This window comes from Zalophus californianus, chromosome 1, assembly GCF_009762305.2.
Source record: "Zalophus californianus isolate mZalCal1 chromosome 1, mZalCal1.pri.v2, whole genome shotgun sequence".
In the NCBI taxonomy this organism is placed as follows: domain Eukaryota; kingdom Metazoa; phylum Chordata; class Mammalia; order Carnivora; family Otariidae; genus Zalophus; species Zalophus californianus.
Genome location: NC_045595.1, coordinates 36,529,584 through 36,553,740, shown reverse-complemented (window position 1 = coordinate 36,553,740; position 24,157 = coordinate 36,529,584). Strand labels below are relative to the sequence as shown.

General features: G+C 40.7%; 1 protein-coding gene across 5 annotated transcripts in view; it reads left to right on the top strand.

The window, feature by feature from the left end:
- The window catches only part of FRMD4B (FERM domain containing 4B), a 319,908-nt gene that overhangs the window by 204,706 nt on the left and 91,045 nt on the right, over nt 1–24,157 (top strand). For 4 of the 5 annotated variants that reach the window (XM_027585166.2, XM_027585168.2, XM_027585165.2 and 1 more), the window contains 3 exons: nt 1,144–1,238; nt 7,438–7,530; nt 18,502–18,586. In XM_027585166.2, coding sequence (XP_027440967.2) covers nt 1,144–1,238; nt 7,438–7,530; nt 18,502–18,586 — 273 coding nt within the window. Of the gene's footprint in view, nt 1–1,143; nt 1,239–7,437; nt 7,531–18,501; nt 18,587–20,929; nt 20,972–24,157 lie in introns of those variants that run through there. The other variant, XM_027585169.2, reaches the window with a different exon arrangement.

Sequence of the window (24,157 nt, the reverse complement as noted above, 5' to 3'; positions counted from 1 at the left end):
CATCCGGTGCTTCTCAAAAGCTCATAGATTAGATCCTTCTAAGTGCTTAGTAAACACTGGTGACGATCATCTATACAATGGGTAAAATCACTCGTTCTAGAGAGAAATGAAAGGCTTAGGCTTTGGAATCAGACAGAACTGGGTTCAATTCCCTGCCCTTATTGACTGGAACATCAAGCCAGGCATTTAGTTTCTTTTAACTTTGGTCCCCTCATCTCTAAAATGGCAATAAGAGGGCGCCTGGGTGGCTCAGTTGGTTAAGCGACTGCTTTCCGCTCAGGTCATGATCCTGGAGTCTTAGGATCGAGTCCCGCATCAGGCTCCCTGCTCAACAGGGAGTCTGCTTCTCCCTCTGACCCTTCCCCCTCTCATGTGCTCTCTCTCTCTCATTCTCTCTCTCTCAAATAAATAAATAAAATCTTAAAAAAAAATGGCAATAAGAACCCCTAGCTCATAGGCTCATTATAAGGATGAAATGAGACAATGGTTAGAAGGAATTCAGCACAGTAAATGGTAACCAGAAGTAGAGTAGTAGTTTTACCTGTGACCCCACAGCCTTGGGTCTTCAAACTCTTCAGCTGGCCCTCACCAAACAAAGTTATTCCTACAATCCAGGAGGTGAGATGTTTGATATTCTTTGTCTTGGTCATTAGCACCATGCTACATATAAAAGTATTTTTCCAAAGTATCATTGCGTTAGTAAACATACTGATCCCTAGAGGAAAAAGTAAGGTACTAGACTGAATTGCAAAACACATGAAAATGATTATCTCACTGGGGTTCCTATTACAATTTCTTCCCCTTTCCAATCTCTTCGAAAATGTATAGTCAGTTAACATAAACAGCCAAGGGGGGGGGGGTGGATGTATTTAAAAACAAACAGGGATAAGGGCGCCTGGGTGGCTCAGTCAGTTTAGCGTCTGCCTTCGGCTCAGGTCATGATCCCAGGATCCTGGGATCGAGCCCCGCTTGGGCTCCCTGCTCGGCGGGAAGCCTGCTTGTGTTCCCTCTCTCGCTGTGTCTCTCTCTGTCGAATAAATAAGTAAAATCTTAAAAAACTTTAAAAACAAACAAACAATAGCTGCTCTAAACTATTCGGGGCAGAGAAGGGTTGTAGCTTCTGATCATATTTTATTTTAACAGCCCAAACTTTTATCAAGAGAATTGCTGGACCTCGTGGCTTCACATTTCAACCTGAAAGAAAAGGAGTACTTTGGAATAACATTTACAGACGACATGTGAGTGTTTTAATCATTTTCATTTGTTTACCTTTCGTGGGGACTCCTTGCTCACTGTCATTCACAATCTGCAGAAAAAGACATAAATGCTCCAAGAATTAGAATATGTCTTGCTTAGTTAAAGATTATCTAATACAAGATTTCTCTCCTCGGACTATTGCAAAGGGAGAAGAAAGGGAATACTGATCATTTTTAAACATCAAAATATTGCCCTAATGTTTTAGAAATTTGTTATAATGAGGTTGTTATTCTTGGGAGTCTATCTGCACATTTTTTATACCGTAGTTATGTATCAGTGATAGAAATAGTCGTTATTCACTAATATATTGAAACAAGAATTAATGTTTTGGGTGTTGGTGGCCAGACAGTTTAAAGGCAAATGTATGGCCCACCTGGAAAATATGTTTATAGTTTTAATACAGAATGAATTTTTCCACTTCTCCCTAGGTCATTTCATGTTACCTCTTTACTATCTTTTTTTTCTTCTACTTACATTTTTTATGCTAACTTGGACATGGTATGTATTTCTCAATGATTTAAATGCTTTCTAAGATGAAGCATGTGTATAACAATAAAATCATAAGAAGTTAAAACTCCATGTAAAAAAAATGTGTTTGGTCTTACCAGTTCTTTCCTCTGTGTGTGTTTGTGTGTGTGTGTGTGTATGTGTGTGTGTTAGTGTTTGTGTGTTATGACAGTCCAATTTGCCTATGTTATGTGCAATCTGGTAGATTATCAGAAGAATTTTTCCCCTTTGTGGGGATAATATCCAAAGAGTTCTTCAAATATTAAAATTCAAGAAAATGCATTCCAGACACAAAATATATTGGCCAACTGCCCAGCATTCTTTCTATAACTCTCCCAGTGTAAATGTTTTTTCAGTTCTTTAGTTTAACCAGGCAGAAAATAATCTCAAGAAGGGGTTAATTTTTTTTAACACCTTGCTTCTCATTATTTCTAGCCTGAGTGGGCCACAAGCCTAGGACCTCCCCCACCCCCCACCACCCCACCCCACCCCAGGCTCAGGATATGGGCTGGGCAAAACCAGGCAACCACTTGTCAGGAGACAGAAAAACCTGAAAACTTTGATCCCAGACCCAAGATGCTTCCTGAATCGGAAGTACACTAGACAAAAAGTACGCTAGACATCACCCACCTCACTCTGATTCACAAAATTATCAGTTCACCCAACTATTTGAGACCCTATATGATCAGTCCTCTGCTGGATGAAATAGGAAATGCAGACGTCCATTGACCACATGCTCAGCTGGAAAGACAAGGCTAGTTCATGTAAATTAGTGATTAAACACACACACACACAGGTTGAAAGTGATTGTGCATGCAATAATTGCAAATAATATAAGACATGAAACCTAAAAGCTATATGGTTGAACTGTAAGTGTTATAAACACTGTAATTTAGAGAGGTTACATAGAATAGAGGCAAAAAGCATGAATATTAATTTATTCATTCAACAAATATTTCTTGAGTGCTTACCAAATGCCAGGCATTGTTCTAGGTCCTAGAGATTTAGTTGTGCATGACAGAGACAAGGTTCTTGTTTTCATGGAGCTTTTGTTGCAATGGTATGGTCTAGCAGAACAAGTAAACAAATGGATAAATGAGAAATTACTTGAAATGATAAGTGCTTAGAAGAACATCATCATGGCCATGATGAAGAGAAGTTGGGGGGCAGTGTTAGATTGGGTGGACAAGGAAGGCTTCTAGGAGGAGACATGTAATAAAAAGCAAGACCCAGTTCTGCAAAAGTAGAGGGAGACATTCCAGACAAAAGCCAGGGCGAAAGCCTTGAGGTGAGACGGAGCTTGACTTTTGGGTTTTTTTATTTTGTATTTTTGAGAAAGGAAAAGATCCAATATGACTGGAATATAGACAGTAAGAAGGAAAGTGGCGCAAGTTGAGGGTTCAGAGGGAGGCAGGGAGTGAATATTATAGAATTGTGGTAGCTATGAGATTTTAGACCAGTTACTTAACATCTCTGACACTCCAGTGTTCTCTTTGGTACATTGGGCATAATAATGGTACTTATATATAATAAGGACTACATAAGACACATGTAATAGGTTGCTAGGATTATGTACTGTCAAGTCAGGTAAGATATGCCCAGCTCATAGCACAGGCACACACTGAAAGGAAGCTCTCATGCTGCTCTTGGTACGATAATAAGTTCAGTGTCCAGAAGGGGGCTGAAGGATGACTAGAGTGAAATTCACTCAAGAGGATAACTACAAATGGACAAGGCAGGGCAGGTAGACTTTAGGTGGAAGGGAGAGGAATGGAAGATGACATCCCAGGGAAGACTCATTTTGTGGCCCCGTGTGTGAGCATGGAGATGAATATGGTGCATTTGCCCAGTGGTGAGGAGCCCGGCCTGACGGTGGGGCAAGATGTAAGGGGGACAAGACCAGAGGTGGGTCCTGTGTACCACATAGATGGGAGACTGTAGAATGTTTGCCCGGGAATTACATGATTTATGACTGGTGTGGCAAGTTCCCCAGGCTACAAGGTTCATGATGGGCTGGAAAGGGGGTGCCTGGCCACGTGGATGGCTTCTGGGAAAACTCCCAGTTCAGGTGAGCATAATCAAACAGTGCATAAATCAGTCGTTCAGCTGTAAGATCTTCTCTTCAGAAAGAAAAGGAATAATATGAATGACTTCCTTTAATGCCTTGAGCCACCTTCCCCCGCCCCCGCCTCTTCTGCTCTGGGATTTCTTTCTAAATCCTCTACTGGGAGAAGAATGTCTCACTCAAGCGTCTCCTCCAGCTATCTCGTTTGGCGACAGTGGTTGATGGTTATAGTCTTTCCAAGAAGCCTGGCTCCAAACTGTCCTCTGTGTACTCCCCTGCAAGTGACAGCAGAGTCTATTTTTGAATTATGACCAGTTTGAAAGGTGTCTTCTGGCTGTAACTGTGTTTATTTTCAGAAGAAGTAGGAGCTGGGCTTTGGGAGGGGGAAGGGAGGATCTGGCCATTTCCACCTTTCTGGGGAACAGGTCTGGAAAATTGCTTCTGTCTAAGGGTGTCTCCTTGGAATGTCTTGGTCACAAGCCTAGCTCTTTTTCTTTGTCTGGTAAATATTTTTGGAAAGTATTTTCTTTCAGCACTCCCTTTCTCCCGCCCCCCGTAAAACCACTGAGTCGGATCCCTCCCAGGATGCTGTCTGAATTGAATTTCCAACTTAGATGCCACATCAGCCGTCTGCCTTTGGTGAACTTCTCTCAACAGAGTAAGGCAAAGCTGAGGGGGACATTTTGTCAAGGAAACTAGCTACTGTCAATGCCCCCATACACAGGCCAAGAAGAGAAATGGAAAAAATGAATTGCGCCATTACATAAGAAAAGTAGTGATGGTGACCAACAAAAATAAATCCATGTTCCTATTGGAGGGTGGGGTAGAGTTCCTTGAGATTACACTTGAAAGTACCTCCTGGTGATCTGTGTGCAGAGGCAGTTTTTCACCTCCAGAGGGCAGTCTCGCCCTCCGGAGGCAGCAGCGCTGACGTTCACCAAAATGGTTCCCATCCCCTTAAACCCACATCATTTTTTTTTTAATTCCCTTGTTTTGAAAGGCTTTGCTGAATAAGCTTTGTTTATGAAGAAATAACAGTTTTCACAACACAATGGTGGCTTTTGATCACCATCCCATTCGCTGGGTGTGAGCTGATGGGATCTTTGACTGATACGATTATAAGCCAAAAAAAATCTTGCTTTAGGGTTGAGCTGCAAGCTTGATAGAGGTGACTGTGTAGCATCAGCTGTATTTTTTTTGAGATACTGATTAGATCTAGTATATTCGCTGATGGAAAAACCTGAGAAAAGCAGGTTATAAGCAATAAGTGCTTTCTGATCTCATTTTACTATAAAACAACATGTTAACCTTATTTATATCTCAGTGATAGAATTACGGGTAATTTTCAAATTTTTGTTCTTTTAATTTTATCTTGTTGGTGAGATTATGGATGGGTTTTTTTAAGTTTATTATTATTATTTTAGCAATGTCTACACCTAATGTGGGGTTCTAACTCATGACCACAAGATCAAGAGTCACATGCTCTTCCGACTGAGTCAGCTTAGGCACCCCTGGATGGATTTTAAAATCTAATTTCTAATTTATCCTTTTTAAAAAATTATTTTATGGTGCATATACACGAATGTCTTTTTATTAAAAAAAAAACATTTAATATCATAATTGAAGCCAGTCCCTTTTGATTACCTCCCCACCCCAAATGTTGCAGTTTGCTCTATACCTCTCCAAAACTGTAAGAATTTCATCCATATATAATAGTGTTTTCAGTGCACTTCTTTAGTTAATATAATTGATTTATTCAGTATATGTTATTATACAACTTGTTTTATTCATTTTTGGACATCATTCCATGCAAGTTCATGTAAATATACATTGTGCTCTTGTAATAATGCCGTATCTTTGCTATATAAAAGCAAGAAGAACAATTCCAAATTAGTCTCATTTTCCCTAAGAAACTGTTAAGACCTGATACTATACACTATTTTATGTACTTTAAGACACATATTTGAACATGTCTGAAATTGGCGTATGTCTTTAAATCGGCGATTCTAAACTGGATGAAATACAGTGGAAGAGTCCCCTACCTTCTAGCCCCCTATCTTTATATATATATTTTTAAACAAGCAGTGTTTATAAGAACGTCCCCTTATATCACTTATATCAGCTTATTTATCTTTATAATATTCCTCCTAGGAAAGCTAGGGACAATACCGGAAGCCTCATCTTATAACTGCACAAGCAAAGACACACTTCTTCCGGTGTTGAGACTAGTAAGTGACAGAGATCAGCCAAAAGTTATAAAAGCTGATTCAACTTTCTAGTCTCCTATATACCAAAGTCCTGTAGTGCAAGTCCTGGGCTCAAATCTTGGCTCTGCCAATTTTTTTGCAAGCTTGTTGTAAAATACAGCCTTAATACATAAAAACTTCCAGCTCTGTGGGCACAGAGTAGCTGTTACCATTATGAGCAGCTGTTACTATTAATGATTATTACTATTACTCTTGTAATTGTTGATGTCCACTTTTCCTATCTACTTGTAATGAATGCAGCTTAGAGATTTCTGAGTTTTTTTAATTATTTATTCAAAGACCAAAAAGGGTTGGAAAATATCTTCTGGCCCATTATAGGTTTTGTTATAATTCGACATCCCACCACCATTTCCATGTTTTTAAGCTTTATATAAGCAAGCAAAATGGAGTCTATGCCTTCTGGGAATATACAGTCTAAAATGGACCAACTGGTTGGACGGCCTTGGAAAAGACCTGGAAACAATTCCAAGCCACAGTGTCATCCTTTGGATCTCTCAGAGGTCAAAATTTAAGGAGAACTGTTTATATTCATGAATTTTACTGAGGCTCTTGAGTAAATAAACAAATACATATTCAAATATTAGGAAGTCCATAATATAGAAACAGCACTCAGAGAATATGTAAGCCCGTACTTTTTAGAAAAGCAGTATTACTGTTCTTTGTGTCTGTCTGATTTCATGAAACCAGGAATTTTCCCCTTCTTGACTATCTAAAATATTTCAGATACCACATTTAATAAGAATTTAAAGATTCATATATTAAGTTTCACCTAGTTTTTTACCTCCAAATGTACCAGGTGGTATCAGTTTCTTGTTTATCCTCTGAGAGATATTTTGTGTATGTGCGTGTGTGTGTGTGTGTTTAAATTTTAAAATGGCTATATACTGTACTCACGGTTATGCCCCTTGTTTTTCCATTTAACGTCATGTCTTGGAAATTGCTCAAAATAAGTTTGTAAAGATACTCTCCATCTTTTGTATGGCTCTCTTGTATGTTATTGCTCAGTTTAAATTAATTTTTAAACAACACCTTGCTGGACCTCTATAGGTTGTTTTGAGCCTCTTTGCTGTTATAACCAATGCTATAGTAAGGGACTTTATACATGGGCCATTTTTCACATGTGCAAGTTTACCTTGATAAATTCTTGGAAATCAACAGTCTGGTTCAGAGGCAGATGCTTTTATAACTTTGATAGTAATTGCTAAATTAACCTCATTACCAGTTGTAACAGGTTATACGCCTACAGTCCATGTATGACAGTAACTGTCTCCCCAACATTGTGTGTTTTGAACCCTTCTCTGACCTTTTGTTTAATCCTTTTTCTTTGCTTTGCCCTCACAGAGGTCAGCAGAACTGGCTACAGTTAGATCACCGAGTTCTTGACCATGATCTGCCGAAGAAACCAGGTGCCACCATTTTGCACTTTGCTGTGAGGTATGTATCCATAGAAACATCCAGCATTCCCACCTCCCTTTAAAAAAAAAAAAAAATTCTGGTAATCAGATAGAGAATAAAAAAAGAACAGACCTATCAAAACATTATTGTGTGAAAAAGATTCTCTACTGTCTTAGTCTGGAAACGAAGTTGCCATAGATACTGTGTAGAACTGTTTTTTTGAAGATGAAAGATAGGATCACCTTCCTTTATTCCTCAAAGTCCTTTGGATCCATTTAAAGCTGGACAACGTAGGTACTTTGTTTTAATACCTAAGGCTGTTTTCAACTCAGCATACTTTAGGATTTTTATAATTTGAAATATGGCAAACATTTACTGTTACATGCTATGAACATTTCCTAGAGACTGGCAAGAATTGAATTTTATACAATTTCACGCCTTCGTTTGAATAGAAGATAAAATGCAAACAAATGCTCATGGAAAGAATTATCTTAACAGTGCAGAAATCTGAATTCAGCTTGCAGTCAGAGAGATTGCTGAGAAGGATGTAAGGAGTCCTTGACTTGTTCCCTGGCTCTGCTTGGGCAGGTCACTTACCCATTCCTAGGGGCCTCCATACATACTTTCTCTGGAAATGGAGGCATTCAACTCAGTAATTTCTTAAAGCCATGATAGGAATAGTTTTCCACATGAAATATTCACAGTCTAAAATAAATAAAATGTTATGAAAAGTAACACCTGTGTTCCTATACCTAGCTTGAGAAGTAAAGCATTCCCAATTTTGCTGAAAGCCCCTTTCTGTGAACTAGCAGCTCTTTCCCCTCTACCTGAATTTGATGATGAATTTCATGATAAGTTGTTTTCCTTGTCTGAAGCCAAATCTGATAACATAAGCTAAGGTCATAGATTTTCCATGAATCCAAATAAGTTTTCATAAAGCTAGATCAACCTAAAGAATGTCTCCATATTCTGAGCTTTTGTTATTTTTTGGATATTGAAATATGCTTTGTTTGAGGCGCCTGGCTAGCTCAGTTGGTAGAGCATGCAACTCTTGATCCCTGGGTTGTGACGTGTTTGACAGTTGGACAGTTTAGTTCAGAGGCACATGCTTTTATAATTTTGATAGCTTACGTAAAAAAAAAGAAAGAAAGAAAAGAAAGGGAGAAAGAAGGAAGGAAGGAAAGAAAGAAAAAAATAAAGAAAGAAAGAAAGAGAGAGAAAGAAAGAAAAAGAAAGAAAGAAAGAAAGAAGGGAAGGAGGAAGGAAGGAAGGAAGGAAAAAAAATGATTTGTTTTATGACATAGTAGTGGAAGCTTATTATGATTACCTGGCAAAATCATGTTGATTTACACAATTTTTTTTTACTTCATTTCATTTACTTCAGTCTGCTCCATGAAACCCAAAAGTATGGTAATAAGATGTCCTACCTTTTTTTATATGAATTGTGATTGTTGATGGTAGCTGCTCCTAACTCAGGAAATAAAGTATTGACAATCCCCATTTTTTTTTTTTTTTTTTTTTTTTTTTTTTTTGCTTTTTGCTTTGGTATCTGGCTTAGAATTTCTTTCATACCACCAGACATGTTTTTGAAACCCAGGAAGGAGGTAGCATAAATGGTGATTTGTCCAGGAGCATAGCTGGTGTGGAAATTGCATGGAAATCCTAAAGAAAAACATAGGAGTTTCCTGGAAAGAGTATGACATGAGTGCTTGTGTTCATGGAAATGGGAGGAAAAGACAAACACAAACTAACAAGCAGTAGGAAAAAGTGCATATTAGTCATTAAGCAGGGGTCAGAGCATACAGAAATTTTAATCTTGTGTGTGAAAAGTGGCTCAACATACGTCAATAAATTTTTTCACAAAAGATTATATTTTCACTATAAACATTTCAAATTATATGAACTTACTCTCCCCAGCCTTCGTCCCTCCCCTCCACCCCTGACACCCTTCCCTTCTCAGAGGAAAATAAGGATGATGTGTTGCTTGGTGACTGACTTTGTTTTTACCTGGAGATTTCTCCTTATGTCTGTGAAAATCCACTTTGTTTGCACTTTCATAATTTAGGGGTCCAGTCTCCTATGAAGCACTTAGGCTGTTTCCAATTATGTATGCTTTAATGCAGGCTGTGGTTAAGATCCTTGCATTTTCATCTTTGCACACACGTGTGTTATCTAAGCGGCATAACTAGTCAGCAAAATTCTGTGTTTGGAGAATTTAAACAAGTACCATTTATTTAGTCATCCAATTGTTAACTCCTCTGACAGCTGCTATCTGGTTTAGTTTTGGTCTCAAAAATACCAGGGGGAGAAAACTCTATCTTCCCTTCTATTCAGTCATTCCTAAGGTGGCCGTATCTTCTGGAAGCAGGTTCCTGAGATGCCCGAGCAGCCTGCTACTTGTTCCCGTGAGTTTCAGCACTTACTTGAGCATTATCTCAAGAGTGTCCCATAATCACATGGCATGACTTTCCCTTAACTCCTTGCGTGTTTAAAACCCTTATCGAGTTCTTAATTATTCACTTAATTTTTCCTCCCAACAGTAGAGTGAGATCATAATAATCTTTGTTATTATTCCAATTAAGTACTTGTTGTTACTCCAGCTTAATTAAAGAAATGATAAAGCAAAAACAAGCAAAGAATTAAGAGAACTGATGGAGGTCGCTCAGTGGAATGTTGTTCTTTGGAGGGCTTACGAAGGGGGTTAGAGGAACCCCTGTGAAGTCTGGTGCCTCTCAGAGGGGCTCTAGCCTCTTCTTTGAGAGAACAGAACTGTTGGTGAGACTTACATACCCATAGACACCACCACCAACCCTTTTAGTCATTGAAGAATAGAACCAAAGACAGCTTTTGATTCTATTTGGATATTGGTCACTACAGGAGCCTCCGGAAATACACCAGACCCCTTTTTTTTTTCTTTTCAACTGAAGTATAATTGACACATGCTGTTACATTAGTTGCAAGCGTACAACAGAGTGATTTGAGGAGCCTGTCGGTTACCCTGTGCTCACCACAAATGTAACTATCCTGTCACCACACAACACTCTTACAGTCCCATCGGCTGCAGACCTATTCTGCACCTTTCATCCCTGTAACTTCTTCATTCCGTGACCGGAAGCAGTCACCCAGGTGCAATCACGAAGTAGTGAATGCACAATGACAAAGGATTCCCCACAGTGGTAGCACATTACAAGGATATGCATCACGGTTATTTTCATTGCAAACAGTTAGAAATATCCAAATGCCGACAATGAAGATGTAAGTGATGGCATTCGTACAGTGAACAATTGGTCACTTTAATAAAAGAGATTAGTTTTTTTTTAAGTACATTGCATTTCAATGTTTCCCCACAGAGAGAGAGGGGGTGCGTATCTGAATCATCCTAGGAATTTTTCAAACTAGACAGTCATACCCCTCCAAGCCCCAAATCCCCCACATTCCTGGCCCAGATTCTGATCCAGTGCGCTAGAGATGGTAAATGCGGTCTTGTTCAAGTTGGTTGTGACAAAAAAAGAGACATCAGGATAGAAAGTGTGTTTGCAAAATGCTATAAAAATATAAGAAAATACAATTTTTAAAAAAAATTATAGTGTTTATGAAAAAGAAAAAATCATTCAGTTTTGCTCTCAAGAAGTTCTCTCTCTATGGATATATAGCATTAACCCTGTGATAGGCACTGGGCTAAATATTTGACGTGCATTGTCTCAGTGAGTCCTGAGCTAAACACTGGGGTCCTGCAGATCTGGGAGAGGGGGTGACTTTCTCTTGGTTAATTCCCCTCAGGACGCAGGGAGCAGCTCAGAAACATAGGCAGCTTCTGCATACAAGAAAACCCTGAAGCTGAAGGGCGCTTAGCGTTCCCTTTATGAACTTCAGGATTAAACCTTTGTCTTCAGTTACAAAAGCTCAATGATAACATGCTAAATATGCATGTGACACCTGGGTATATAGACGCCCCATAATTTATTTATGCACCATAATTCATTGAGCCAGTTCTCCATTTCCGTGTGAGTCCAAACTCCCCCAGGTTGCTGGGGGACTTCTCCGGGCTGGGGGGTTGTTATTTGCTGCTGCAAATTATCTTCTGCAAACACATGGGCCTCTTTGGTAATGCAGCCCAGATGTGAGCATTGGAAAAGCTTGATAGTGAGTGAGCACGCAAGCATTTAAATCAGAGAGCAGGGCCTTGGCGTGACCTCACTGGAAAAGCTCCCATTCCCTCATGGGAGGGCAGGCGGAGGTGGCTCAGGCTGGTACCACCCAGCTCCACACCAAGCAGCATCTCAACGTCTTTTACTCCCTTCTTCTGACTACTCGTTGCTCCCCCCTCCTCCTCCCCTTCTGGTCTTCCCTCTCCTGCCCCTTTTCCTCCTCCTCAAGCCCCCTCTGCTGTGCCCTAGGGCTGTAAGGGACCACTCAGAGGTATCCCTAAAGTATCATCGTCTGTGACACTCAGGGCTGAGAACTCCCTGCATTACTTGGAGAGTTCTAGTAGAAATGTGAGGGATATAAGCCCTTAACTGCTACCTTTCTGCCAAAGTTGTTGCAAACCTAGAGCCTTTGAAAAACTCTGAGAGTGCTCTCAGTACCCCTGTCCTGGTTCTGGAACACTCAGCCTTTAAAAAGCGTTAAACTCAAGGAAGCGTCATGACTGTAACCTGTGGGTTCCCCATCATTCCACCTGACTTTTTTTTTCTTTTTTTAAGAACGCCAAATATATGCAGTACAACACAACAGGTAAAAACAAAGACTCTGGTGAAAAACAAGATTGTTCATATGGAAAGATGCCCCCGATATATTCAAGCAGACCACAAAGCAAGTGTGACATGATTACACTGAAACGTGAAATACATGAGTAGGGAGAAAGTTTAAAATGTTAACAGTAGTTTATCTCTGGATAGAATGATTCTGGGAATGATGATTTTTTTTTTGTCTTTTTGTTAATCTATATGTATATATTTTTTTCCCGATAATGAACGTATTACTTAAGCGTTTTTTTAATGCAAACAGCAGTTAGTCTCTGGGTGGAATGATTATGGGAAAGATTTTTTTTCTTTTTGTTAATCTATATATATTTTTCCATATGATGAATACATTACTTAAGCATTTTTTAAAAAATGCAAACAATAGTAAATCTCTGGGTAGAATGATTATGGGAATGATTTTTTTTTGTCTTTTTCCTTATCTCTCTCTATTTTTTTCCTACAATGAACGCATTACTTTAAGCATTTTTTTTAATGCAAACATTAGGATTGATAAGAGGAAGAGAAATTGGAATATTTGTGAGTGGCTAGCCATGAGTTATTTTAAAGCTATCAAAGGGTAGGTAACTTACAATAAGGAGAGGACAGGAAAGTTTATCTCTTCGAGGAAGAATGTGATCAAAAGCCCAGAGGAATAACTGATTCCTCCTACTATGCGCCCAGCAGAGGCTCTTTGAGGCAGATATGTGAGGTCAGCTGGAGCTCTGGGCCAGCCACCACACTCCCATCTGAGCGGGCAATATCCCAGAACATAAAGAAGGTAGACTGTTGGTTGCCTTAATATTGACCGTGACCTCCTCAGTGGCATAACCCATTCTTGACCTTCCAGGCACTTGGTCAGAGGCCTCCATCTGTGAGGATCTGACATCCTAATTCATACGAGAGATCCAGAAAGACACAGAACCCTTCAAAACTCGTGCTCAATCCTGATTCCAGTTTCTTACAGGATTATATTTCTCAGTGTGCTTTCTGATAAAATATCAGACATTGTGGGAATCAGTTCACTCTCCTCCGTAATCTGTCCTCAGGGTGACATTGAAAGGGCAGAAGGAAAGAATGAGTAATGTAATGAGTGCAAAAAGCTGTAGCGTGTAGAAGTTAAAGCTTGGCCTTTAGCGCAGAGTTTAATAGGGGCCCTTCTGACATTTGGGGCAGGTAATTCTTCATCGTGGGAAGCTACGCTGGGAGGTGGGATGGTCTCAGCATCCTGGGCATCGACCACCCAGATGCCAGTACACCCTCCAAGCCAGGGTGATCCAAAAATGTCTTCCATACTGCCCAATGCGCCCCACTCTGCCCGCCGAGAACGGGTGCTTTAGCATCGCTCCTGGATTCGCATCCCAGCTCTTCCATTTATTTGCTCTGTGGCTTATTTCCCTCATGTGCAAAATGGACCTTGTTGGAGGATTAAACCTGTAAGAACATATCATGTAGACCCTCAGTAAATGTTAACGATTATTATGATATAAATGACAGAGACTGCCTTAATCACATATGGAACGGTTAAAAAAAATTCTGTAACATGATATATGGTCTTCAAATGTGGAAGGTTTGGGACGGTCTGGCTTAAGTCAGACCCATTCACGTTTGCCCTGGGTGGAAGATCTCATCGTTTGTCTTTGTCATTCACAGTGCTGGCCGTCCCCCTGCCCCCCATCTTCCTTCTCCTTACTCCCTTCCTGCCTTCTTCTCAAAGCCTACATCCCTACTTTGCTCGTGGAGGACAGGAACAGGCTGTTTTGCAGTTTGGAAGGGAAGAAGCAACACTTGGATAATTATGGGTTGCCTGGGGCAGAAGACTTCCTTGGACCCCTTTCGGACAGGTCACAGCAAGGCCCTTACCCTCCTGGGCCTCCAGCCCTTCCCCGGGGAACTCAGAAAGAGCCACACCGTGGCAGTGAGCAACAGGCCAGGTTCCTACAGGCTTATCTGGAGGGCCCTCGCTGGTTCTCCTAGAGATGCCTGGAAATTTGGAAGTGAGGGAGCGTCTTTTGGCAGGGGAGGACATAGTGGAAGCAAATTGTGCTTTCCTTGGGGAATTCTGTCAGACTGCACCCCTCCCAGAGATGAAAGGAGCATCTGGGACTCCCACGAGCCCTGCATAATAGCTTAGAGAAAGTACAATATACTTCAATTACACTGCTGGCTTCCGCATGCATCATAAAGTGAGACGATGAGGTAGCCGGGTCATTACAAGCAATGAGCAGAGATCTCCCTGCTCAGAATGTGGCCTGGGATCTGATAGGAATCTCCTTGGGCCCACAGCTGTGGTGAGTGCCAGAAATCACCCGCAATGACTGACCGAAACCCAGAAGGAGGGCCTCGCTGGACTCCACTCACAAGCTCAGCATTATTCAGAATGCTGAGCAATTCTTGCCCTATTCCCCCCGGCTTTGAAGATATCACGGAGACATAAGGAAGGCCCTGGAAAACTAAATATGCTCAGTTGGCAGAGAACAAGTCATAACTGGTCAGAAAGACTTTGTTTCACGGCATTTTCCTATTCTGGGTCAAAATGGACACTTGGGGAGCATTTTGTGTCCTTGAGAGAAAGATCTTAGGAAGTTTTAAAGCTTCCCGGCTCAGTCAACGTCTTTTATTATAGTGCCATCTATAGAAGAAGGAGAAGAATCTAGTAATAATGCCCGCCACCCATTGGCAGCTGAGCGGCATGCCACCCACTATGTTGAGCACATTTAAAACATCTCATGGCTCTGGGATGTGGGGCAGGTGAAGCAGGGGAGTACTGAGCAGCCAGACGGCCAGCTCAAGGCCCCAGGATGAGGCTATCTCCCCAACTCCATGGTGTTGACTTTTGATCACAATGAATAAATGCCCCAAGAAGAAAATATTGGCCACCTACACGTAAGTGACTGTTGAAGAACAGCCCATTCCAAACAACTCCCGTGTTCTGCTTTTTGACACACCTGTGCTGTCACCGGGCCGAGAGGCCCACCTCCTCCCCAGTCACATCACTGAAGGTCGATGTTCTGGTATCGTTGCTAAATGGTTAGGTGACCGCCCGTCCCGTCAGGAAGGAACAAAGACAGCCAGTTGGGGGGAGCACACAAATTAGAGGAAAACCTCTCCAAGCAAACTCTTTTCTCAAGAAACTGTACTCACTCAGCTGTAATGAGGTTTGTCTCTCAAACATATGCCTAGTCCAAAAGCTTGAGCTCATTTCAGGGCTAGAAATTGAACCGGGGGCTTCAGCTTCACAAAAACTTGGTGAAATCACTCACAGTAAGCGTGCAGAAAGGAAACAGTATCCTTTTACCAAAAGGGGGGCTGAAACAAAAGGTCTTTATTTTATGAGTCTGGGGGAGTTCGTTTTATTTCATTAAGAAGCCCTAGATTCTGTTTTCACTTCATGATACATGTTGATAGGTGTGCCTGGGGAGTCATTCTCCCAAAGGACGATACGCACTTTTCATACACTCCATAAATATGAAGTCATTACAATGGCCCCCTTGAGGGAGAGAGAGGATTCTGAATTGAGAGAACAGGTAATCAGATGCCGAAGAAGAAAGGTAGAAGGCAACAGGGCAGGTCGCCAGAAAGTGGTGGGAAACAAGATAGGGACCTGTTTACTAGAACGAAGGCATAGTCAAGGGCTTGGGCTTCAGAAACAAGGGGAACCCAGTTTCTGGTACAAAGCTATCTGTTCAGAGCTGAGCAAGCCTCAAGCTGATTTGGAGCTGAGCCACCCAGCCCCCTGCATGTGGGTTCTTAAATTCTTGAAGATTAGCAAGAGGACTGGTCTGGCTAATATGTCCTCTCCCTAGAAGGGTCTTCCCTCCCTTGGCTACCTGGTGAACTCGTGCATTCTTTAAGACTCGGCCCAGTTGTCCAAGGGGACATTTCGTGTCCTATGTCACTTAGTGCTATGGATTTCAGCTTGGCAGCCTGCTCCCTCTTGATTCATAAGCCTAGTTCAGTGCATCCCTCCTTCGGGCCCCATGGCATTGTGCGCACGTTACGTTTCATTGTGATTGTTATTGTAGGAAAGCATTCTATCACATGGGTTTGGAAAGGGAACTTTGAAGTCTGACCCGCCTTAGTTCGAATCATGGTTCCCCCACTTCCTGCCTGTACGGCTTAGAGAAGATGACTTAGGGACACCTCCATCTCTCCGTTTCCTCCTCTGTAAAATGGGTTCATAAGTCGCTACCTGTGGCGTCTGGGTGTACTGAAGATTAAGTGAAACGATTGTTGCGAGTGAAATGAGACAACACATGGAAGGCGCTTAGCGTCTGGTTTGCCATAAGCAGGAGCTCAGGAGATCGTAGCTGGCACACTGCGGCTGCCCCTTTCAGGAAACCTGTCCCTGTTACCTCAGTTGACAGGGATAAAGTACCTGTAGCAGCAAAGAGCAGGCAACTGCCACCACCACCACCTAGTTGAACTGGAAGGTCCTTCAGAATGCAGCCATTGAGTTAACTGGCCTGGCAAGAGCAGCGCTCCACCCCAGAGAGGCTCCTTATGTGGGATAAGCAGTGGCCCAACCGAGCACCTGGGACCCTCAGAGGGAGTGAGAGAGAGGGGGGCACTAAGCCGAAGCCACCAGTCGGAGGAAGAAGGGCAAGTCAGCCTAAGGAGCTGAGGGCAGAGAAGCAAGGGAGTGCGCTGAGCGACGTAAAGCCAGGGGGCCCCTGAGGCTCGCTGCAGCTGCCGCTGGAAGGCTGGGATCTTAGACTCAAAGTTGGAATCACTTCCCCTAGGCCATAAAACACGACATGCCAGAGAATGGGTTTTTATTAACAATTGTTAATATTTATTGTTTCCTATATATTACTTCCTTTAATCCTTTCAAGAGCCCTCCCCCCCCCACAAACCGTGAGCTGAGTGCAATCATGACACCCATTTTAGAAGAGACACAAAGAAGCCCATGAACTTGCCCAAGGCCACACAGCTAATGAAGGCTGGAGGAGGGCGTCCCTGTCTTGATCTTTCTGATTCCAAAGCCTGTTTCCCCCCAGGCCCACATTCTCCTCCCTGTCTGAGTCCTTCACTTTCCTTTCTCACAAACCAGCCGTCTTCAGTCCTCATTAATCTCACTTATGAGATAAACCCTTGTAAGGAAAAATATAAAGGATTTATTCTCTTTCTGGAACTCCCCTTGATGATTCAACATTAGAGGTGAAATTTTTCAAATGCTTTTGCCATCTCCGTGATAAAATCATCCATGGTCCTTTTCAGTTTCATTTATTTATCCAACATTCTGTCCTTGTTGGAGGGAAGGGAGTGGAGAACAGATGCCCACCGCCTGTCATGATGGTGCAGAGCTAAGGTCAGGCTCCCCCAAGCCACTTTAGCCCTGGTTGATCTTAACTCTCACCAATCAGAGAGCAAGTTTCTCTTCCAGGAGCTGAGCTGTGAGCTGTCTTGGGGCATTAGGTCTCTTCATGCATTATTCATCAAGCAAGGCTCCAAACTTGAGAAAAACTTCTGTGCCTCTGGCTGGCCCGCTCACCCACCCAGAGCTTAGCATTTACTGGCCAGCCTCATCATTAGGAGGTTTTGAAAAAAGACACAATTGTGAAGGACTCCCCTCCCCTCCTTACAAGGGGCTGTCGGAGCTCTCCTTAGAGCGTGGACTAAAGCCCAGGAAAGGGGGTGGGGAGAGGCCTGGAATACTCTGATTTGCATGACAAAAAGTCCAAGGTTAAGTGCTACTGAGGGCCTGGCTTCCAGCCAAGAGAAAACCCTGGCCTGGAAGGATGACCGGGAAGGAGCAGGCTGTGATTGAAATTTGCCTGGTGGATGCAGGCAAGGTGGGCCGGGCCTGGGGCCCTCACACCCTCACACCCACCTCAAGTCTGAAAACCAGAGCAGACATGAGTGTTGCATCATATAGTTCTTAACTCAATCACCTTCTACTTTCTACCTCTGCTTTTGCCTGGGCTTTGTTTTGAAGCTGTCTGAGTTATTAGGAGCCCCCAGAACGCTTGTGTTCAAGAATGATCAACACAGATAAAGCCGGGTTTGCTGTTGGATACCATTTTGGATTCCTCTTGAATTCACTGTCCAAGACACAAAAACTTTATGTTCAGAGATTTTATCTGCATACATGTCTACATTCATATGCATTATATGTACATATATGTAGACATACATATGTATTACAGATTTCTTTTAAAAGGAAAAAAAGCACAACCGTTCTGTTTTGGGGGAAGCTAAATGAGGACATGACATCATGCTGAGAGAGGGAAAGAAATCTGAAGAAACCAACTTCTGTACTATTTTTCAGGTTTTACATTGAGAGCATATCATTTTTAAAGGATAAAACCACGGTGGAGCTGTTTTTCCTGAACGCAAAGTCCTGTGTGCACAAGGTAGGATGCCCCATTTGTTATATTCAGTGAATGACTCCAGATGGACTGGAGCAGGGGGGACAATGGTATTGCCTAGCTTTTCATGTTCAAACAAAGAAAAATGGCCATAATCTTTCCCACTGCCATAAAAAAATACAAATAAATTTAAATGAAAGGCAGCTCTTCTCAAATTCTGAGTGAGAAAGACAGCCATCTGCAGGGAACTCATGCTCACAGACAATTACCATGGCCTTAAGGCAGCTCATACTCCACACAGAATATTCCAGAAAGACACAAAGATGGATTAGTCAGATTGTGATTGAAACCTCAAAAAAAGTCATACTGGAAATCTTGTTTCATAGAGTATGTCCTACATCTCTCACAATTCAAAACCAATCTTATTTACGGGCCTCTGCTCAGAGCCACATGTTTTAAAGCAGTGTCTCAGTTATCTGTGGTGAGGGACAGGTTTTTCTGCTTTATTGTTTTTTATTTGTATCCAATCTTTGGAGGACACACTGCTTTTGTAACATACGGTAAACATGAATTGCTGGAGAAATGATCCCATGCCCGGATGTCAAATTGCTATAAAGCATTCTCAATTTTGATCTTATCTCCTTGCAGACTATCATTGCATTCAAGGTCCTCTACTCTGGCCTCCTCAAACCACACCTTGGCCAAGGCAGGGAGTCTGCGAACCTAGATATGTTCATCTGGAACAAACTTCTCCATTCTAGGTTATAGTCTCAGTATTCAGGATCTCAGAGCCCATGCCTACTTCCAGGGCCAGTGGGAGCCCCTTCTGCCCAGATATATCACCCCAAATCTGAGGGGTGCCCAGCATTGCCTGGCCTAGAAAGATAAGGGGGGCAGACTATATATGGGTTAGGGAACTTACATTGGTACATTTCCCTTAGGCCTCCAAAATATTAAGGGTGGCTCACTGCACACACACACAGAATTAATTGACTCAGACCGGGCAGAGTTTTTGTTGGATTTTTTTAAACAGCTGTATTGAGAAATAATTGACTATACATGTTTAAAGTGTACAGTTTTGGGCGCCTGGGTGGCTCAGTTGGTTAAGCAACTGCCTTCAGCTCAGGTCATGATCCTGGAGTCCCGTGATCGAGTCCCGCATTGGGCCCCCTGCTCAGCGGGGAGTCTGCTTCTCCCTCTGACCCTCTTCCCTCTCATGCTATCTCTCATTCTCTCTCTCTCAAATAAATAATAAAATCTTTTAAAAAAATAAAGTGTACAGTTTTGTAAGTTTTAACATATATCGTAGCCATGAAATGATCACCAAAATCAAGATAGTGAATATACCCAGCAACTGCACATCTGCTTTTTCTCACAATGGAGCAGTTTCCATTTTCTAGAGTTGTATATAGGTAGAATCATATAGTGGATGATGTTTTTGTTTTCTTTCCTTTTTTAAAGATTTTATTTATTTATTAGAGAGAGAGAGCATGAGTTGGGGGGCGGGGGAAGGGGCAGAGGGAGAAGGAGAAGCAGACTCCCTGCTGAGCCAAAAATTGTGACCTGAGCCAAAGGCAGATGCTTAACCAACTGAGCCACCCAGGCGCCCCATCTTTTTGTCTTCTTTCAATGAGCATAATTATTTTGAGATTCATCTGTGTTGTTGCATTTATCAGTAGCCCATTCCTTTTTATTGCTAAAGTATTCCATTGTATGGATGTACCTTAAATTACTTTTCAATTCCCCTGTGGGTTTTTCCCCATTTTTTTCGAGCTTTACTGAGATATAATTGAGATATAACACTCTGTAAATTTAAGGAGTACAAAAGGATGATTTGATACACGTATATGTTGCAAAATGATCCATTCACCTGTTGATGGACAGTTGGTTTGTACCAGTTTGGGGACTATTACAAATACAAATGCAATGAACATTCATGTACAAGTCATTGTATATACACATACTTTCTTTTTTCTTGAGTAAATACCTGGGAGCAGAATTGCTGGATCATATGGTAGATATGTTTAATTTTTTAAGGTACTGCCAAACTGTTTTCCAAAATGGTTTTCAAAAATCAGTTGTTCATATATGCATGAGTTTATTTCTGGACTCTGTATTTTGTTTCATTGATCTATTTGTCAACCTTTTTGCCAATAACATACTGTTTTGATTACTATAGCTTTAGAATATATGTCTTGAAATCAGAACAAACTCTAGCATTGTTCTTTTTCAACATTGTTTTATTCTGTTTTCTTGCATTTCCGTATAAATTTTAGAATCAACTTGTTAACTTAAAAAAAAAAAGAACAAAATAAAACAAAACAGAAAAACACCTGATGAGATTTTCCTTAGGATTGCACTGAATCTATAGACCAATGTAGAAAGAATTGACAACCTAGCAGTATGGAGTCATCAGACCCAGGACACAAGGTATAATCTCCATTTATTTCAGTCATCTTTAATTTCTCTCAGCAGTATTTATAGTTTTCAGCACACAGGTCTTTTGTCAGATTTGTCCTTAAATCTTCCCTATTATTTGATACAATTGTGAATGGTATCTTTCTATTTCAATTTCTGAGAGTTCATTAATAGTATATAGAAATACAATTGATTTTTGTATATTGCTCTTGAATTCTGCAACCTTCCTAAACTCACTTATCATTTTTGGTAGCTTCTTTGTAGATTCTACCGGATTTTCTTTATAGATGTTTGTGGCATCTGCTAATAGTTTTAATTCTTCCTTTCTACCCTGCCTGCTTTTTTATTAGTTGTCAAATTTGTAGACATAGTTGTTCAAAATATTTCCTTATCGCCCTCTTAACGTGTGGTCTAGAGTGCTGTTACCTCTTTTGATCCTGATATTAATAATTGGTGCCTTTCTCTTTTTTTTTCTAATTAGTCTGGCTAAAAGTTGATCTCTCTTGAGTTTCTCAAAGGACTAGCTTTTGGTTTCAGTTATTTTCTCTGTTGTCTTTCTGGTTTCTATTTCATTGACTTCTGCTATGATCTTTATTATCTTTACCTTTTACCTTTATTATTTACTTTCTTCCTTTTTCTTTGGGCTTCATTTGTTCTTCTTATTCTAGTTCCTTAAGATAGAAACCGAGATCACTGTTTAAAGATGTTCTTTTCTAATACAGGCATTTAGTATATAAAATTTCCCCCTAAGTACTGATTTTGTAGTATCCCACAAATTCTCATATGTTGTGTTCTCATTTTTATTTACTTCAAAAGATTTCCAAATTCCTCTTTCTTATATCTTCAGTGGCCTCTGGTTATTTAGAAGAGTGCAGTTTGGTTTCCAAATATTTGGGGGATTTTTTAGGACTCTCTCTGTTATTTATTTCTAATATAATCCCACTGTGGTCAGAGAACACACTTTGTAGGAATTAAATTCTTTTAAATTTATTGAGACTTGTTTTATGGCCCAGAATATGTCCCATCTTGGTAAATGATCCATGCACAATTGGGAAGAATGTGTATTCCGCTGTCCCTGTGTGGAATGTTCTGTGAATTTTATCACTGCTTTTGATTACGAGGTGTGTTGGTATAGCTTTCTTTATGGTTCTTATGATTGGTGTTTATTGAGCATTTTGGACTTGTGGGTTTATAGTTTTCATCAATTTTGGAAATAGCCATTTTTTTAGGATTTTATTTATTTCTTAAAGAGAGAGAGAGCATGAATGGGAGAGAGAGAAGCAGACTCCCTGCTGAGCAGGGACCCTCACTGGATGGGGGGCTCGGTCCTAGGACCCTGAGATCATGACCTGAGCCAAAGTCAGACACTTAACTGACTGAGCTACCCAGGCGCCCCTATCTTAGCCATTTTTTCAATTTATTTCTAATTTAATCCCACTATAGTCAGAGAACATATTTTATATGAATTAAATCCTTTTTAATTTATTGAGACTTGTTTCATGACCCAGAATATGCCATAGTTTTAATTAGGTAGACTTGGTTGGTAGTATTGTTCAAGTCAACTGTATCTTGCTGATTGTTTATTTCTTGTATCAGGTATTGACAGAAGGGTACTGAAATCTCTAGCTATTACTATGGACATTTCTATTTCTTTTTGCAAGTTGACCTAATTAAAATATCGGTTTTGTTTCATGCATTTCAAAGCTCTGTTATTAGGGCATAAAGACTTAGAATTGTTGTCCTCTTGATTATCATTATAAAATGATCCTCTTTATCTTGGTAATATTCTTTTTCCTGACGTCTGCTTTGTTTGATATTAATATAATCACTTCAAGTTTCTTCTATTAGTGTTATCATGGTAAATCTTTTCTCATCCTTTTAAACTATTTATATCTGTATATTTGAAGTGCATTTTTTGTAGACAACATATAATTGCATCTTGATTTTTTAATGCATTTGGCAATCTCTGTATTTTAACTGGTTATATATATATACTATCTACATTAGTGTGATTTTTGGCACGGTTAAGTTTAAATCTATCATCTTCCTATTTGTTTTCTGTTTGTCCCATCTGTTATTTTTTCCTTTCTCTCCCTTCTTTTGGATTTATTGTGCGTTGTATGATTCCATTTTACCTCTTTTGTTGGATTATCAGCTATAACTCTTTGTCTTGTTATTTCCATGGTTGCTTTAGGGTTTATAGTATACATCTTTTTTTTAAGATTTATTTATTTATTATTTTGGGGCGTGCACGGGGGGGGGCAGAAGCAGAGGGAAAGAGAGAACCTCAAGCTGACTCCCCACTGAGGGCAGAGCCTGACGCGGGGCTCAACTCCACGATCCTGAGATCATGACCTGAGCTGAAATCAAGAGTCTGAAGCTTAGGGGCGCCTGGGTGGCTCAGTCAGTTAAGCATCTGCCTTTGGCTCAGGTCATGATCCCAGGGTCCTGGGATCAAGTCCCACATTGGGCTCCTTGCTCAGTGGGGAGCCTGCTTCTCCCTCTACTGCTCCCCTGCTTGTGTGTGCACTCTCGCTTTCTCTCTCTCTCTCAAAAATGAATAAATAAAATCTAAAAAAAAAAGAAGAAAAGCCACCCAGTTGCCCCTGTGGTATACATCTTTAACTTATTACGTCTCCCTTCAAGTGACATAATACCATTTCAAATGTAGTGCAAGAACCTTACAATAGTATATTTCTTTCTCCCCCCCATCAGCCTTTATGCTGTCAGCGCCATATATTTTACTTTTTGATATGTTATAGATGCATACAACATTGTTGTTTTTGTGTAAGCACTTGGTATTTCTGCCTGCTTTTAAGATTTTCTTTTTATCAATGCTTTTGATTATGAGGTGCTATGGTATAGTTTTCTTCATGTTTCTTCTTTTTTGGTATTTATTGAGCATCTTGGGCTTGTGAGTTTATAATTTTCATCAGTTTTTGAAATACCTCAGCCATTTTATCTTCAAATATTTTTTCCTATTCCCACCATGCTTCCTTTGCAAAGTCCAATTGCACATATACTGGGCAATCTGAAGTTATCCCAGAGCCCAGTCATACTCTCTTCTTTTCATTTAGTTATTTTTATGTGTATGCTTCATTTTGGATAGTTTCTATTGCTCTGTCTTCAATTTATGTCTTTTCTTTTGCAATCTAATCTGCCATTGGTCTCATCCAGTATATTGAGTTTTTATCTTTA